The sequence below is a fragment of the Myxine glutinosa genome, chromosome 8 (assembly GCF_964187855.1).
Source record: "Myxine glutinosa chromosome 8, kmMyxGlut1.1, whole genome shotgun sequence".
Classification (NCBI taxonomy): Eukaryota; Metazoa; Chordata; class Myxini; order Myxiniformes; family Myxinidae; genus Myxine; species Myxine glutinosa.
In genome coordinates this window covers 46,675,139-46,688,780 of record NC_136268.1, presented here as the reverse complement: position 1 = coordinate 46,688,780, position 13,642 = coordinate 46,675,139, and the positions used below count along the sequence as shown (strand labels likewise).

General features: G+C 43.5%; 1 protein-coding gene across 2 annotated transcripts in view; it reads right to left on the bottom strand.

The window, feature by feature from the left end:
• The window catches only part of CHRNB1 (cholinergic receptor nicotinic beta 1 subunit), an 89,958-nt gene that overhangs the window by 36,683 nt on the left and 39,633 nt on the right, over window positions 1-13,642 (bottom strand). For both annotated transcript variants that reach the window (XM_068098756.2, XM_078783221.1), the window contains 2 exons: window positions 4,924-5,147; window positions 2,088-2,260 (listed from right to left, as the gene is read on the bottom strand). In XM_068098756.2, coding sequence (XP_067954857.2) covers window positions 2,088-2,260; window positions 4,924-5,147 — 397 coding nt within the window. The remainder of the gene's footprint in view (window positions 1-2,087; window positions 2,261-4,923; window positions 5,148-13,642) is intronic.

Below are 13,642 nucleotides of genomic sequence, written 5' to 3'. Positions count from 1 at the left end.
GATAGTTTAGGGAATGTAGAAAGGAGGAACTGTAAGAGATGGTATTATATATATTTTTTGGAATGAATAGATTTGGTGAGCAAGACGAAAGCATCCTTTTGTAGGAAAAGAAGAAAAGGGTGTTATAATATATGAGAGAAAATAGTTGTTCAGGGGAGAGATTATACATTTCTAACCGCGTGATCGCGAACGAAGAACGAACGAACAAAAAGAACAACAAATAAACGAATAAGACCTGGGAAGGAAATATTTTTTTGGGGGTTTTTTTTGTTTGTTTTTGTGAGTACAGATATTAAATAACCTGTCTCCAACAATTTATTGGACATGCATATTCCGATTTTGTTCAACCTTGGCACAAGCACAGTACATGATGCCATACACATGCACCTTACTTTATTTTGCGATCTGATCAAAGATGGCCGACTGGTAGATTGGTGGCCATTTTAGTTGTAAAAAAACAAAACGATATTGACCACGTCCTCAACCATTTCTCGGACATGCATTTACCAACCTTGTTCAAATTTGGCACACAGATAATGAATGATGGGTTACATATGCACGTCATTTTATTCAAGGTCAGATCCAAGATGGCCGACTGGCGGCCATTTTCTTATTCAAAAGTGTCCCCATCCATTTCTCAGACATGCATGGACCGATTTTCTTCAAAATTGGCACAAAGACAATACATGAGTATACATTTGCAGAAGATTTTGTTTTGTCATCTGACCAAAGATTTTTGACAACTTTTAACTCTGTACAGCAAAATTACTAAAACCACGGCGGCTATGACACTTTGTCTTTTTCTTCTTGTCAATGCCAACGTTAATGTGACGATATTCTGTCCTGCCATCTCACCTACATAGTCTCTTACACACTCCATAACACACTCTTTTCCTGCACACTCCGGTGCACACTTTTCTCTCACACACTCGAGCTCCGGTGCACACTCTCTCTCGTACTTCATGCCAGTCGCCCTCGTACACCACACAATGGGCCTTCCGCGAACGCCCGTCTCGATTCTGTCCCAAGCGCGCCAAGAACCCGTTCGCGCCAAACACATTCGCGCCATTTTTTCCACTCACCTCGGGGTCCTTCTTCCCCAGCTTTTTCGCCAGAACCTGTAAACCTTTATTGGGGTTAGCAAGCATGGCATCACGGTAAAAATACAGAATTTGCGCGGATTCCATTTCCTTCTCCCGCGATTTGCTCCCCGATTATACCGTCTCTTCAGCCCCAATTATTACTTTTTCCTCGACAATCGTCGCACCCCCCCCCCCCCCCCCCCCCGCAATTTTATTTTCCAATGTGATGATCGTTGGCCCTGGTGTTGGCTTAGCGGTTAGCATGCCGGCTTGGGATCCTAGGATCCTGGGTTCGAATCCCGGTCGATCGCTGAATTAACGCCAGGGGGGTTGACTCAGCCTGTCATCCTTCCGAGGTCGGCAAATTGAGTACCAGCTTGCTGGGATGAATGATCACGGTGTGTACACCGTATCCCTGCGCATCGTAAGAGCATGACCAAGGGTTGGCGTCAGTAAGGGCATCCGGCCATAAAAACATTGCCTCAAACAGGGAACCATGATTGTCATGGAGCCCGCAAGGCTAACCCCTGCTCCAGCAGGGAAAATGGCCTTAAAACGATCATTCATTCATTCATTCATCTCACCAGATTTAAACCCAATTGAACATCTTTGGGGTATGATTAATCATCACGTTCGAACCTTGCCAAGACAGCCACAGACCCTCAATGAGCAGGAACAGGATCAGATTCTCCAGGCTCAGATTTGAGTGCTCATGCAGCCAATGTGACTGTGGTGCAATGCAATGATTGTTGCCAGAGGTGGACATACCCGGTATTGAGATTGTTAATCCCACATTGGATCTCCATGTGAAAACGTACACCACAACACAGCATTACATGATTAGGTTATAATGCAATGGACATGTAATTATTCAATATTATCTCTATCAGAGGTGTGCACCTCATCTGTCTCCTGATGCCACATAAAGAAATCGCATCAACATGACGTGTTCGGTTTTTTTAAATGGTGGAGAGTGTAAAATCAAAACATCTTTTTCGCACAAACCTTGGCAGATCCTTCGCTATTCCAAATTCGTTTGGTGGTTTCCGGATGAAGTATTCGTCCAAGTGGTACTTGGAGACGTTTGCTTGCTGTGGCTTGGCTTGTTGCTTGATTAGAAATCTATCTTTCTTTGGCCTTTCCATCCTCAGGTATTTTGGCAAGGTGTGAATAAAAATCTGAAAGAGACATTGCATGGCATTATCATTTATATGCAGGTAGTGTAATCATGATTGGAGAATCATGATGGTTTAAAATGAGATTGTAAAGGACAAAATATTCATTACAGACACTACAGTGACTAAGGTGAACATAGTACAGTGGTAGGTACAACTGCCGTACATATTGCAAAGATCTCCATCCCAAAGGATTTGTAACCCCACCAATGCAATAGACATTGTACCATTAACAAACCTTATTCACATATTGCTCTACATAATCTCCATCCTCCTGATTGTACTTCAACAGTCAACCAGGTGTTTGATCTCAGCACAGAGGCCTTCATTCTGGAGTGTCCTTTATGCGGAGTATGGTTGTGTTAACCTCCTCAGCGATACAAAATTACTTCCCTCCCATAATTGGAAGTCACATGGACTTAAACCTGCTGAATATGGTGAGTGAGAAAGCAACTTCCCACTCCCAGGACTCTAACAGGTTGTGGGCATTGTGTCTTGCATGTGGTGCAGCGTTTTCATGGAGGATGCAATTGTTCAGAAGGGCTGGGCACTGTTTGCGCACTGCTGTGCCAATTTTAAGAATTTGCATATTGGGTCACTTAATTGGTTCACCAATCAAAAGTTAGAAGCTGAGTCAAATTTGGAAGTTTACCACTATTCGTGCAGAGTCATTAGCACCACCTTATTTGATATGTTACATTAGTTATCCATGCCTGTTGTTTGTGTTATCCATGCCTGTTGTTTGTTTGCTCAACTTGCAATGAAGGTCTCAGACAAGACCTTCAGTGCAGGTTCACCATATAATCAGAGTTAGAGTACCAGAGCATTAACAAGGCTTATGTTGAACAGGACAAACAATAAATAACAGGAACACCAAGTGATATCTCCGGAATGTTGGCAAAAAGCAGCGGGAACATATGTCTCCCTGTTTCTTGTTCCCCTTGAATCCCATGCCACATGCCAGTATGTGAATGGACAGCCCCCTTGTTGTTTAGCTCATCCATGAGTCAAGATTTCTGTTTCCAAACAAAAAAAGAAGACCTGTCAGGCAGACAAATCCTCTCATTCCTTGAAGGACATCAATGTATCAGGTGGTTTTTCTAACAGTTTGTTCACATTACTGCAGTTTTTCTGAGACCATCTCAAGGATCAGAAATTTAGAGTCAAAATCCTTACTACTGTTGCTTTCAGCTAGACTGGACCCCACAACCTTTGAGCTGCTCGTCCAGCATCTTCACCACACCCATATTTTGTAGCACGAACAGCGCAATTAATCTTACGTGGAATAATAAACAACATGTAAACAGGAGAGTCATCATTATTGAATGCACTAGCGTGAATCGGCACGCTCCGCGTGCCTCACCACATGTACACGTTGTTTCAGAGGGAAAGGCATCTTTGACCATTTCAGTGTATTCAGGGTCTTTAAGGGTATTTTGGGTGTTTTGGGTCTTCGGTGTCTTCAGGGGCTTTTGGGTCTTAAGGGTCTTTTGTTTCCTCTGGGTCTTTAAGAGTCTTTGGGGTATTTTAGGGTATTTTGGGTCTAAAGGATCTTTGGGGTCTTCAAGGTGTTTTTGGGTCTTTGGGGTGGTTTGGGTCTTCGTGGTGTTTTGGGGTCTTTGGGGTGTTTTGGGGTCTTCGGGGTGTTTTGGGGTCTTTGGAGTGTTTTGGGTCTTCGGGGTGTTTTGGGGTCTTCGGGGTGTTTTGGGGTCTTCGGGGTGTTTTGGGGTCTTCGGGGTGTTTTGGGGTTTTCGGGGTGTTTTGGGATTTTGGGGTCTTTTGGGTATTTTAGGTCTTTTGGGTATTTTAGGTCTTTGGGGCCATTTGGGTCTTTTTGAGCCTCTGGGCCTTCAAGGATATTTTGGTCTTTGGGGTGTTTTGGGTCTTTAAGGGTATTTTGGGGCTTCAGGGGTCTTGGGGGAATCAAAGGGTCATCAAAGGTCTGAGGGGTCTCAGCAGTCTAAATGTAATTAAGAGGGTTAATTAAGAGGGTGTTAATTTTATTTGAAGAAGAAGAAGACTTCTTCTTCGCATATAAACATATAAACGACGTCGCATATAAACAAACATACATAACGACATAACCATATACGTTTGCTCTCCTATAATAAGATATTGGATCAGGATTCAGTCACAAAACTGACCCACTGGTTGCATCATTTCTGAGGCGTGACTATGCCTTTGATTCAGTCCCCCTGCACATTTGGGGCAGGAACTTGGAACTGGAGCAAGGTGTTGCCCACTCTTCATTGAAGGAAATTTTTTAACACCTATCAATTAAGGCGAACAGATGGGCTCCCAGTTTAACGTCTGATCTAAGGGAGGCATTGTCATTTCTGCAACATCTGGCCTCCAAAGAACCAGTCTGAACGGTCTACAATTTGTAGTCGGGTCAAAAATCGAAGCCTTACTGGACAGCTCATGGGCAAGTGAACAGGGGAGTAAAGAAGGGCCATGAAACAAATCCAGGAGAGAAACAGCAAAAAAAACTGTAAACTCACAGCAACAAGACTAGAGCATGCATGGTAGGAATGATCTTTGAGTTGTAAAATTGTCAGTTTTTCAAGTAAACCCTAAATGAAGATGATACCTCAAACGGCAGGGAGCTGTGCTGCCTTACTTAAAACACCACACACAGGACGTTGGTTACCGTTTTCTTTTTGTACCTTCCGAATCCAGTAAGGCATGTCGTGCGTACTCGCTGAGCGGTGGTGCAGGTTCAGCACAATCACAGTTAGAATGACTGAGCATGTAACGAGACTCATGTTGAACATGAGATAAACAACAATGACAGGAATGCCAAGGGAGGTCTCCGGTACTTTGTCAGCCAAAAGCAGTAAGAACACAGTGAGCGTCAGTAGGACTGAGATGCATTGGCCGATCTTCTCTCCTGAAAAGCACGAAATTGAACCAAATTGTCTTGCACAAACTGTAGGAAAATATGAAAAAATATATAAATAATATATAAAATGAATAATAAAAAATATATATATATATAATAATAATAATAAATTAATAAATAATAATAATAATAATAATAATAAAATATATATAATAAATAAATAATAATAAATAAATAGATAATTAATAATAATATATAATAATAATAAATAATAATTATGTAATATAATTATATATATTAATTAATAATAATTATATAATAATAATATTAATAATATATAATTAATAATAATAAATATATATCATAAATAATATTATTAATAAAAATTATAATAAATATATAATAATAAATATAATATTCTCTGTTTTGAACCCCTGTAATTATGTTGCTTAGGAACTAAGTCAAACAAAATATTTACAAGATGTAGGTACATATTTCATGTTTTGTGATAAAAAATTTTATTGAATTCAGAAGTTGCACAAAATGAGATGAATTTTTATGTGATTTTCAAGCAGTGTGTGCATCCTTTTGTGATACTCCCAAGACTATTTTCTGTTGCATTCCGACCGTAATTTCTCCAAAAGCTTCTTGAATCCGCTCTTTCAGGTGTTGAATTGTTCGCTGGTTGAGTTGCATAAACCTTACCCTTAAGAAAGCCCCCCCCCCCCCCCCCCCCAAGAAGAAATCGCAAGGTGCGAGGCCTGGCGATCAAGGGGGCCAGGGCATATTAGGCGAACCGCGACTCATCCACTGGTCGGAAAAAGTCTTGTTAAGACCTGGAGACCCCAGTGGGTCCTATAAGTTATCCTGTAAATATTTTGTTCGATTTAGTTTCATAGCAACAGAATTACAGGGGTTCAAAACCAGGAATAGATAAATGACCCACCCTGTAACACAGTATACCAAAACCACGTGAGTAATCAAGATGGAGGAGCATGGGGTCAGTTGTAACAATTGATGTCACCATTAGTAATGCACACGAGTCACTGACTTCACTGCACAAGTATCCTTGGCTACAGACTACTCTCTGGTAATGTAATGACTAGTGGATTGATGTTATGAATGTCACAGTTTTAAGATCGTTATGGCCGACAACTATCTCTCTCACATGATATTGGTGCATCAAAATATAAAATTAAGAAGTTAAATACATTTATATTTAAAATATTCCTTCTGTTAAGGCTTCATCAGAGTGCATTGCCTAGCCAATTAATATGACTTGTGCCAAATGCCATAATATTTTGAGATTCATCGTTGTCCTAATCACCGTCTGAAACAATATCTTTGTAACATATAGCTGTCTCTGAGATTGTCGCGCCTGTGTAACTTGCATTGACTATCAGGTCTTTCTATATTCCCACCTGAAGACACCACTGACTAATGTATAACCACACAGCGGGCAAGCATGGTTCAGGTCTGATGTTTGGACCCTCCGAGTGGTCTTTATTCAGGACTACGGAGGCATCGTGCTCAACGTGTTAAGTACCCTGCCATTGGGGAGGTGGAAACATGCGACTGAAACAAGCAGAGATGATGAGATCCAACATCGCATACGTGAATCATTGCCTTTTTGTCTCTTTTTAATAGTCTTTGAGCTTAACCTCCCCTTCTCTCTCACAGGCTGTTTTAAATTGTTCTGCTCTATGTAGATGGAATTAGCCATTGCAGTAATCACATCGAATGATCAACCTAATGCAGTTTAACATGGTGCATATCTTTTTCAAATAGATTCCCGATGAAGTGGCCAGAGAATGACTCTTCATACATGTACACACATGAGCACATACATTATGAGCCTTTTATAGGATACGAGATATACCTGCTCCCTCGGAGAGTGGTCAAGAGGGAGAGGAAGGGGTTGAGAAATTGGACTCATGTGTATGTGCATATATACGTAGTTTCAAAGTCCTTTTCGTTTGTATTCAAAGTCTTTTTCACTTGTATTCAAAGTCTTTTTCACCTTGTTAACCAAAGGGAGGCACAAAGTGCCACTCCCTTTATATAAGAGATCGTTTCTTTGTATGCAGCTTTAACATGGGGACTGAAAATTCGTTTCTCGGCTTCTACTGGAGGAAATCGGCTGCAAATTTCAGAAGTAAATGATTTGTACGTTGAAGTAATAAGTTCCAAATTTCAGCAACGTTCGTTTATGCATTCTTGAGTTTTATTAAGAAAACCCTCGAATTCAAGTTGGTGCCCATCCGCCCGCCCACCAAAAATGTGTTGGCACTCATATCTCATGGGCTATACATTGAAACTAGCTGAAACTGGGAATATACATCAGCCAATAAATAGGTCTAGTTCATGGCCTTCGAAACAAATTCCCCCTTGGTGCCAAAGTTCTGGCTTTAAAATTATATATATATAAATATATAAAAAATACTTTTATTTATATATATATATATGTATATATATATATATATATATATATATATATATATATATATATATATATATATAGATAGATATATATATATATATATATATATATATATTTATTATATTTATTATATATATATATATATATATACTAGCATACTAGCAGAAGTACCCGGCATTGCCGGGCGGGGGAGGGGAACGGGGGGGGAGCGAGCCCCTTGGCAAAGTGAGCGATTTTTTTTTTCATAGCGTTTCATAGCGTCACAGCGATTTTTTTTTCATAGCGTCATAGCGATTTTTTTTTTCATAGCGTCATAGCGGTCATAGCGTTTCATAGCGTCATAGCGATTTTTTTTTTCATAGCGTCATAGCGGTCATAGCGTTCATAGCGTCATAGCGTCATCACGTGATCGCTCTGAGCGAATCAGCGCCCACCTGCTCTGATTCCGTGCGCTGAAATGCGCTGAGGTAAATATGAATAAAAAATATGGATCGTCAAATATTTTGAGTTCGGCCATGTTCGTCCCAGGCTCAATGGCCATGTCTATGCCAAATATCAAGCACGTAAGCCTCTCCGTTTAGGAGTCTATCGGTAACATTACACACACCCACACACACACACACACAAACTGTGTTTTTATATATATATATATATATATATATATATATATATATATATATATATATATATATATATATATATATATATTATATATATATATATATATACACAGACTTGGCATTTAATATGGAATATTTTTTTTGTGGGGGTGAACTTACTTTTCAAGATGTCTTAGAACCAAAATTTCATTGGAATTATGTTGAAATTATTCTAGATTTTGTTAATGTGACCTTTAAAAGAAACAAAAACCACATTTGACATTTCGAAACAAATAAATTGATCCTTGAAAGTGATGTAAACTGATATCGAACTCAATTCATGGACAGTACTGTGTTAAACTTCTGTACGTTTTCCAGAAGTATCTCTTTATTTTGCACATTAGCCAAAAAATTTTTTAACAAAAACAAAAGTTAAATTACGAATGGGATTACGGACAGTAAAATTACAGTTCAGAACTTCGTGTAACCCCCACGGGCATTCAGGAGAGCACGTACACGTCGAGGCATGCTGTTCACGAGATTTGCCAAGGTTTGGACAGGAATCGCTTGCCATGCAGTGACAATAGCCTGCTGCAATTCACACACAGAGGTCGGCTGCTGGTCCAAGTGGTCGATTTGACGCGTTAATTCTGCCCACAAGTTCTCTATCGGATTCATATCCGGGGACATGGCAGGCCACTCCATATGCTCTACACCACGGTCAGCAAGAAAGTGTTGGATCATGCGAGCACGATGAGGCCGTGCATTGTCATCTTGGAAGACAAAGTTTCCTCGAAAGGCTGCACGAGCAAATGGAAGCAATGTTTCTTCCAGAATGGCCCTGTACTTGAACTGGTTCAGGTTTCCATTCAGAACAACCAGGTCAGTTTTGCCCCCTGCATGAAAATCAGCCCAAACGGTCACCCCACCACCTCCAGTTTGGACACTTGGCACTATACAATCTTTGTTGTCGGCTTCATGCACTTGTCTGCGCAGTTGGATGCGGCCATCTTGACGATAGACCAGAAATCTAGACTCGTCACTGAAGATCACGTGATTCCAGTGTCCTGGCTGCCATTGACGGTGCTCTCTGGCCCACTGCAATCGGCGCTGGCGGTGTTGTCTGGTCAGGCGTGGCTTTCTCAGGGGACGCCTGGCACAATAGCCTGCTTGAACCAGTCGTTGGTTGACTAGCCTTCTGAATACAGGCACATTTGTCATTTGATGCCACTCAGCCCTAAGCCGATTAGCTGACTTGGTACGGCCATTGCGGACTAACCCGTGCAGCTGGTGATCATCCCTCCTTGTGGTTCTGCGGGGACGTTCTGTCCTCGGTATTGGAGTAGGGACACCCCTCTGAGCATTTCGTTTCAGGATCTTTGACACCTGACCTTGAGTGATGCCATACTGCCGAGCAATAGCACGCTGTTTCATGCCGTAATTTCGTAAAGCCACCACTCCATGACAAACAGCATTGTTGAGTTGACGGACCATCTCCAGAGGAAGCGGCAATAAGTTTTGGAGACGTGCAGCAGTTGTTTTCCACTAATACAGAACGCAACAACCCTTGTATACCCGACTGTGAAGCCAATCATCAAATGCACCTGTCCGTACATTTTGCCACGCCACCTGTGATATAATCCTGTTGTTCACTTATTGCTGCGACAGACAATCAGTGACATGGTTCTTTTAACAAATAAATCACCAAAGTGTAAAAGAAACTCACCAGATTGATATACTGAGTTAAGAAAGTAAACCCAAGTCAAGAAAAAAAAAAATTCCATATTAAATGCCAAGTCTGTATATATATATACATATTGTTGCGGTTTTGAGAACCCTTCACAAGTAAATATTTGTAATAATTCCCTTATAAATAATCCCCTGTAAATATCCCCATTATTTGGCTAATATTAAAGATCGCACCCTAGTTAGTCCATGTACAACACGTAGAACACCATTGGACCTCTCTGTAGTTATCTCATTATTATGTGTTTTAGTTAAGGATCTGTTCCCAATAGTTGAATCTACGTTGCATTAATCAAATAACCTAGGCCCCCTTGCAACCACATTCATTTTGCGGCAATAGCCGCCCTCCAACTAAGCCCTCCAACGCCCTCCTCTGCCAGCCGCAGCCGCCTTAGCGCTCGCCCACAAGGCGCCATTGAACACGCGGTAATCTGGAGGAAAAAGGAGAGGAGTGGGTTCGAGCGCCAGGAACGAGGCGTGGCCTGTCAATGTCTCCTCAAGAGGTGGAGCCAGCGAGCCCTCGCCGGCCAACCAGGGCCGAGGTGAGCTGACCGGTAGGCGTGTCCTAGGAGCCGGCGGCTGGATACAGGAACGCCCAATAAAAGCGGCTCGGAGGGACTGCTTCACCAGATGAGTGTGAAGGTCCGAGATACGAGGTACCAGATGAGCATACAGCTGAATCGTACGGCAGAAGAGTGGGTCCGTGACGGCGACAATACGGCCGTTGATTAACATTGTCCGACCGTGTGCGGACGGCACGCGGAGCTGCCACTAGCTGTTCGTCGCAAGCCCGGAGCGTGGACTGGAGCGGACCTCGACGCTGTGCATCGGCCCGGACCTTCCTCCCTGCTACCTACCTGAACCTGCTCATTCTTCCAGCCATTTCTTCCAGCCATTCCTTCCTGCCATTCCCTATTCGTGTAAGACTGTTTGTTCTGTCTGGGCGTATGATAACATAACACTGTTTTTAAGGCTGCCCTGTGTATCTGCTTATTCCTACTTGTATATTTTTGCCTTTCGTTTCCTCTTGTAGATCGTGAATAAACCTGTGTTCTTTCTTACCCTTTTGGTTTCTTCTTCCCCCGATCACTTTAGTCCTTTCCCAATTGAGTACCTGTGGCACGATTCGGCCAGCGCTCGGAATCGGGTTGAGTCTTTTGCTAACGGCCCGAGTCGCAGCTCGCTTCGCTCGGCGCATCCATTCACGCTGCGGCCCGGGTGGGAGTATCTCCTCGCTTACCGGAAAGCGCTGGTACTTAGGTCATAGGAAGGATTGGCCTACTACCCTATTCAGCGCTGACCGGGAGTGACGTCATACCCCCAGGACCGGTCGGACGGCCAGCTTAACAAGACAAGGGGATTAACCCCCCCTTGCTAACGGGAGTGCCGTCCCCCGGATCCGTAACAATATTGTTACGGTCCGCGGATAAGATGTTGTTTGCCGAGCGGAGGCACCACGGCCGAACAGTTTTTCCCGACTCACCCGATCCCCTGAACGTTGGCCAGATCACGCCACAGCTATTCAATGAGGGAAAAGACAAAGACGACACGGATGTGAAGAAGAGGAAGACGAAGGCAAAAAGGTTTGAAATACGATTACTATTTATTGCTATTTACAGGCTCAAAGAAACCAAGGAGAAGGAAAGATAAGAAAATAATATAGACAGAGGGACGGACCAGAAGGACACAGTGAAAATCGCTAGCTTATCTATGCAGTCTTAATTAATTACCCAGGGACAAAACAAACAGAACAAACTCACGTACACCAAAAGGATGGAAAGGCAGGACTGGCGGGAGGTGGATGGCTGGAGGGAGAGGAAGGTCCGGAGCTGGCTGGAGCTTGATCCCGCACGGGACGTCGGGCTGGACCTCGACGGCCGCCGATGCCACCGATCCTGTCGTGTGCGCGGGGTAATGGGTCGGAGCTGCTTGGTGGAGCCAAGCCAACGCTGCTGGTGGGGGGTCTGGCGTGACGGGTTCTCTCTCCCTCTCTCACTAACTCCAGGACTCTTTCTCTCTTGCTTAGTCCAACTCTTCACCACCGACAACTCAACGCAACCACTGACCACCACTGACGACCAACCCCAGCTCTGACCAAAACTACACAACTCAGCTCTACTCCACCCTACAACGTCCTTGCGCGCGCGCCTTTATAGCGCCTCCGGCGATTAAGCCGCCGGCCTTCAGGACACGCCCATCGGCGTGCTCACCTCGGCCCTGGTTGGTCGCGCGACCCTCTGGCTCCGCCCTTGATGACGACGGGCGGGCACACCTTCTTCCCCGACCCGAGCACATGTGCAATGGTGGTTTTGGAGCGAAAACAACCCACAGCTGTAACAAACTGGCAAACTGCCCAGTGCAGTTGGCAATGGAGACTTGGAGGGGATGTAGCTGGAAATTGAGGCTTGGCAATGGAAGTTTTGGGAGTGGGAATGGGGAATGAAAGGAATCTATCTATTTCACTTGGTGCAATGGAGTGTCATTTTAATGGAAGACAAGGCCTTACCCTGATACACATAATAAGGAAATAAACTACTGAACAGGGATATTATAGTGTCCTTCAATGTATGCTTTATGGAATTAACTACCGGAACGCCCTTTGACCTTTATACACACTGGAGCAAGGAGGGCTCAGACTAAAGCATATTTCACACCAATTTACTATATAATACAACACAATTTAAAAAAACATAATCCTCATATCCGCAACAATATATCTATATATATATATACACTAGCCGAAAGCACGCGGCATTGCCCGGGTTCTTTCTGAATGAATTTACTACGATAATTCAGCTTTTACTCAGCCTGGTGTTGGCTTAGCGGTTAGGGTGCCGGCTTGGGATCCTAGGATCCTGAGTTCGAATCCCGGTCGTCGCTGAATTTACGCCAGGGGGGTTGACTCAGCCTGTCATCCTTCCGAGGTCGGCAAATTGAGTACCAGCTTGCTGGGATGAATGATCCCGGTGTGTACCCTGATTTAGAATAGGTACACAGTATCCCTGCGCATCGAAGAGGTGACTAAGGGTTGGCGTCAGGAAGGGCATCCGGCCATAAAAAAACATTGCCTCAAAACAGGGAACCATGATTGTCATGGGGCCCGCAAGGCTAACCCCTGCTCTAGCAGGGAAAAATGGCCTTAAAACGATCATTCATTCATTCATTCAATTCAGCTTTTACTCGCGGCCGTAGAAGATTGACTACTATAATTCAGCTCAGCTTTTAATTGTGAAAGGGCCCAGCCCGGCCGATGCGGCCTCGCCACCTAGCCTATAACCTACCCGGGGCCCGTCCCAACATTTCTCGTTCTTTTTGAATGAATTTACTACTATAATTCAGCTTTTACTCGTGGCCGTAGACGATTGACTACTATAATTTAGCTCAGCTTTTAATTGCGAAATGGGCCCAGCCTGGCCGAAGCAACCTCGACCGGCCTCGCCACCTAGCCTATAACCTTCCCGGGACCCGTCCCCACATTTTTGGTTATTTTTGAATGAATTTACTACCATAATTCAGCTTTTACTCGTGGCCGTAGAAGATTGACTACTATAATGCAGCTCAGCTTTTAATTGCGAAATCGGCCCGGCCCGGCCGAGGTGGGCCTCGACCGGTCTCGCCATCGAGCCTAAAACCTTCCCGGGGCCCGTCCCGACATTTTTTTGTTTTAGAGGTTTCCTCCTATCTTTCACCGTTCAGGAGATTAGCGCGTGCAGCCAAATAAACAAAAACTTTCTTTTATATATATATGAAAAAAAAAT